Genomic DNA, 4,036 nt, shown 5'->3' on the forward strand with positions numbered 1-4,036 from the left:
AACCACAAGAAGCACATTATTATGTGAGTATATGAAAAGGTTGTGATCAGCATGACACTCACAAAAACCATACTCCATAAGGGCTTGAGAGAGTTTGGAGTACCAATTGTGTGATGCTTGTCGTAAACCATACAAAGACTTCTTTAAACGACATACCATGCCTTCTTTTGGTGGTGTGTCCACGTGGGAAGTCCATATAGACTTCCTCATCTAAATCTCCATGCAAGAAGATGTGAGACCCCTTCCCTTTTCTTTTCTTTCCCAAACTCAAGAACCCTCACTCTCAATTCTCTCTTTCCTTTTTGCTTGCTTTTGGTCTTAATTCTCTGGACTCTCTGGTGTGTAGGTGCTGATCAAGTTTTGAGGAGCTAGCTGATCCGTGTGGAAACTCTCTTTTCTCAAGCTCTCTTCTTCACATTTCTTCTTCTCCGTTTCTCTTCCCGGAAGCTCGGAATCTTTGCCCGAGGTAAGGGAAGTTAGATTTTGTTGTGGTTCGGCTGAAGATGAGTGGAGAAACTCATTGGTTTACTGAGAATTGAGAAGTTGTGGCTGTGATTTTCCAAGATTTTCGTTTGGGGTTTTTTCGGGGTTTTTGAAAAATTTTGGGGAAATTCTTGATTTGTTGTTGCATGTACAAAAAGGTGGTACTTTTGAGCTGATGGACGAAAATGGGGTACTTTGAACCGTTTGCATGTGGATTTTCTGTGGGTTTTTGCAGGTTTTGGGCAAATTTTCGAACTTGGGGAAGTTGTTGCTGAGCTTCGCGCTGGGCGCTGTTCTTCGCGCCGGGCGCATGACCACCAGGGGGCTCTATTTAGGCAAGCCTGCCAGGCGCAAGGGTGTGTGCGCCGGGCGAGCTTGAGAAGGAGAGCCACTGGTTGGTCCACGCCGGGCGTGACTTGAGCTGCGTTGAGTGCGATGTCAGTTGTGGCTAAATTTTGGATTTCTGGTGCTATGCTAAGCGCGCATTTGGGCTTGCTGGGCGCGGAGGCTCCTTGGGAGTCTCTGCCATGGGGGCGCCGGGCGCAATTCGAATTGCGCTGGGTGCGAGACTTTAGTAGGTCTCTGCCTTCCCCACGCTGGGCGCGGGTTAGGCCACGCTGGGCGCGTGAGGCTCCTTGGAGTCTTTGCCTGGCCTGCGCTGGGCGCAATTTGATTTGTGCCAGGCACGTGAGAACCTTGGGTTCTCTGGTTGGGTCATGCCAGGCGCGAGTACTCTTGCGCCGGGCGCGATGGCCCTTGGTGTTCTCTGGTTGAGTCGCGCTGGGCGCAACCACGAGTGCGCCGGACGCGTATGATGATGTTGAATTACATGTTGATAACTGTTAAATTATGCTGAAACTGTTGATTAATATTATTATAAGTTGAATTAAGCTATATTAAATGTATATTGCTGTAAGATGTTTAGATGTGCTGTAAGATAGTATGTTGTGTTGTAAAGTTGTGTTATGTTGTATGTTGATATAAGTTGTTGTAGGACGTAAGGCTGAGTTGTTGTAGGCCGTAAGGCTGACTTGTTGTAGGCCGAAAGGCTGAGTTGTTGTAGGTCGTAAGACTGAGTTGTTTTAGGCCGTTAGGCTGAGTTGTAGTAGGAGATCTCCGAGATGATATGCGTGCCGACGCATTGTGTGCTTATTGCTGTTTATGTTGTATAGCTGATGAGGTGTATATTGATGTTGTGCTAATAGTTGTAGTTGTTCATATTTCATGTATATGTTTATATGCTGATTCTTTTCACTAGCTTACCCTTTGTTGTTTTCGTGTGGTTTGGACTGCGATGATCATACTATGTATGGGAGCAGAGCAGGGATAGGTGGTGGCTAGTGGTGAGTCTGCAGCTGACAGGCAGAGCTGATCCTTGTTGATGTTTTGTTGTTTCAGCTACTTGGCGTAGTAGCTTTGGATGTATTTTTGTACATTTTGAATCTAGTCAGACTTGGACCATGTATATATGTATATTCTAGACACTATATGTATACACTTGCTCCTTTCTGTCCGGTTTTCAGGTGTACTGAGTTGTGTGTAGTGACCAGCCGGGTCGTTACACTTTAGTGGTATTAGAGCAATTCGAGTCTAGTGGACACTCTTTGGGGGTGGTTCCTTTAGGCTTTTGTTGTGCTGAACTCTGTGTTGAGCGGTCTTGCTGTGTTGTTTGCTGTGTTGATTGCTGTGGTGTTTTGTTGTGCTGTTGAATTGTTGTTTGGTTTAGTTATTGTATACTGAAGATGCTGTTACTTTTGTAGACAATGACTAGAACCAACGAACAGATAGCCCGTGCCATAGAGATGATGGCTATGGCTATGCAACAACAGAATGCTTACTTTGCTAGGATGGAGGCTGATAGAGTTGCAGCTGGTGCAGCAAGGCCCACGAGGTCACAGGAGAGCCGGGATCTAGCTGAGTTCCGGAAATGCCATCCTCCACAGTTTACAGGAGATGCAGATCCAGAGGCAGCTGACCGCTGGATATGTGAGTTGGAGAAGATCTTTGATGTTCTAAGATGTTCTCCAGAGAAGAGATTGGCATATGCTGTGTATATGCTTGTTGGAGAGGTTGAGCATTGGTGGAGGGGCACTTATCAGATGCTTACTACGAGAGGAGTTACAGTTGACTGGGAGTACTTCAGGACAGTGTTCAAGGAGAAGTATTTCTCGGAGAGCTTGAGGCACGCCAAGGAGGCTGAGTTCATGCGGTTACACCAAGGTGGGCTGTCGATATCGGAGTATGCGATGAGGTTCGAGCACCTGGCTCGTTTCTATTCGCAAGCTATATCTGAGGCCTGGAAATGCAGGAAGTTTGCTGAGGGTCTGAAGTATGAGCTGAAGAGAGTGGTGGTGCCTATGGCCATCACCGAGTTTCTGACCTTTGTAGAGAAGGCGAAGATTGTGGAGAGATTAGAAAGAGGTAACCGTGTGATTAGATCTAGTGAGGGACCAGCTAGGTCCAGGAAGGGAGGTGGAAGTCAGAGGAAGCCGTATGATAGGCCCCAACCACAGCAAGGGGGTCCTGTCATTAGGCAACCTGCTAAGGCTGCCAGAGGAGGGGGACAGGGTGGAGGTGCTGCCCTTAGATGTTACAGGTATGGTGGGCCCCATTTGATCAGGGATTGTCCGCACACTGAGAACTGATTTTTCAGGTGTCAGTAGATGGGCCATGTGTCTTTCAACTGCCCCACCAGGAACAGACCAGAGAGGGGTACTCAGAGGAGTGATGTGCAGAGAGCTGATACTCAAAGGAGTAGTGTGCAGAGAGCTGATACTTAGAGGGGTGACAGACCCACTACAGCTGGTAGGGTATTTGCTTTGACAGGTGCCGAGACTTCGACTTCTTCTGATCTTGTGAAGGTGAAGGGGAAGGCCACTGGTAAGGATGTGATGTTTTTGTTTGATTTTGGGGCTTCCCATTCATTTATTTCTTATACTTGTGCTGTTATGCTGGGTGTGCCTGTGTGTGACTTGAGGTTGAGACTGCTAGTGTCGACGCCCGCTTCTTCTTCAGTAGTTGCTTCTGAGTTGTGTGTTGGCTGCCCCATTGTTGTAAATGGGAAGAAGTATAAGGTGAACTGGATTTGTTTACTTTTGGTGGATATTGACATAATCTTGGGGATGGATTGGTTGTCTACCAATCGCATCCTTATAGATTGTGCCAATAGACGGTTGATCTTTCGTCAGGAGGAGGATGAGTTGTTGATTTCAGCTGGCCAAGCTGAATCAATGCTGAGGGATAGAGCAGAGTGCTGCCTTCTGCTTGCTACTATGAGTGTGGAGACTGAGAGAGTCATTGCAGAGATCGACGTGGTGCGGGATTTTGCTGAGGTGTTCCCTGATGAGGTGCCTGGGTTGCCTCATGTTAGGGAGATGGAGTTCATCATTGACTTGGTTCTAGGTGCAGGGCCAGTGTCGGTGGCTCCCTATAGGATGGCTCCTGCTGAATTGGTTGAGCTGAAGGGTCAGTTAGAGGACTTGTTGGAAAAGAAATTGGTGCGGCCGAGTGTTTCGCCGTGGGGTGCTCCGGTATTGTTGGTAAAGAAGAAGGA

General features: G+C 47.5%; 1 protein-coding gene across 1 annotated transcript; it reads left to right on the forward strand.

Moving 5' to 3' along the window:
- The first annotated feature begins 2,288 nt into the window (after positions 1-2,288).
- LOC145957832 (uncharacterized) lies at positions 2,289-3,128 on the forward strand. The gene has a single exon (XM_083074236.1). The coding sequence runs from the start codon at positions 2,289-2,291 to the stop codon at positions 3,126-3,128; it is 840 nt and encodes a 279-aa protein (XP_082930362.1).
- The last annotated feature ends 908 nt before the right edge of the window (positions 3,129-4,036 follow it).

The sequence above is a fragment of the Cajanus cajan genome, chromosome 5 (genome assembly GCF_000230855.2).
Source record: "Cajanus cajan strain Asha chromosome 5, NIPB_CcT2T_4, whole genome shotgun sequence".
Lineage (NCBI taxonomy): Eukaryota > Viridiplantae > Streptophyta > Magnoliopsida > Fabales > Fabaceae > Cajanus > Cajanus cajan.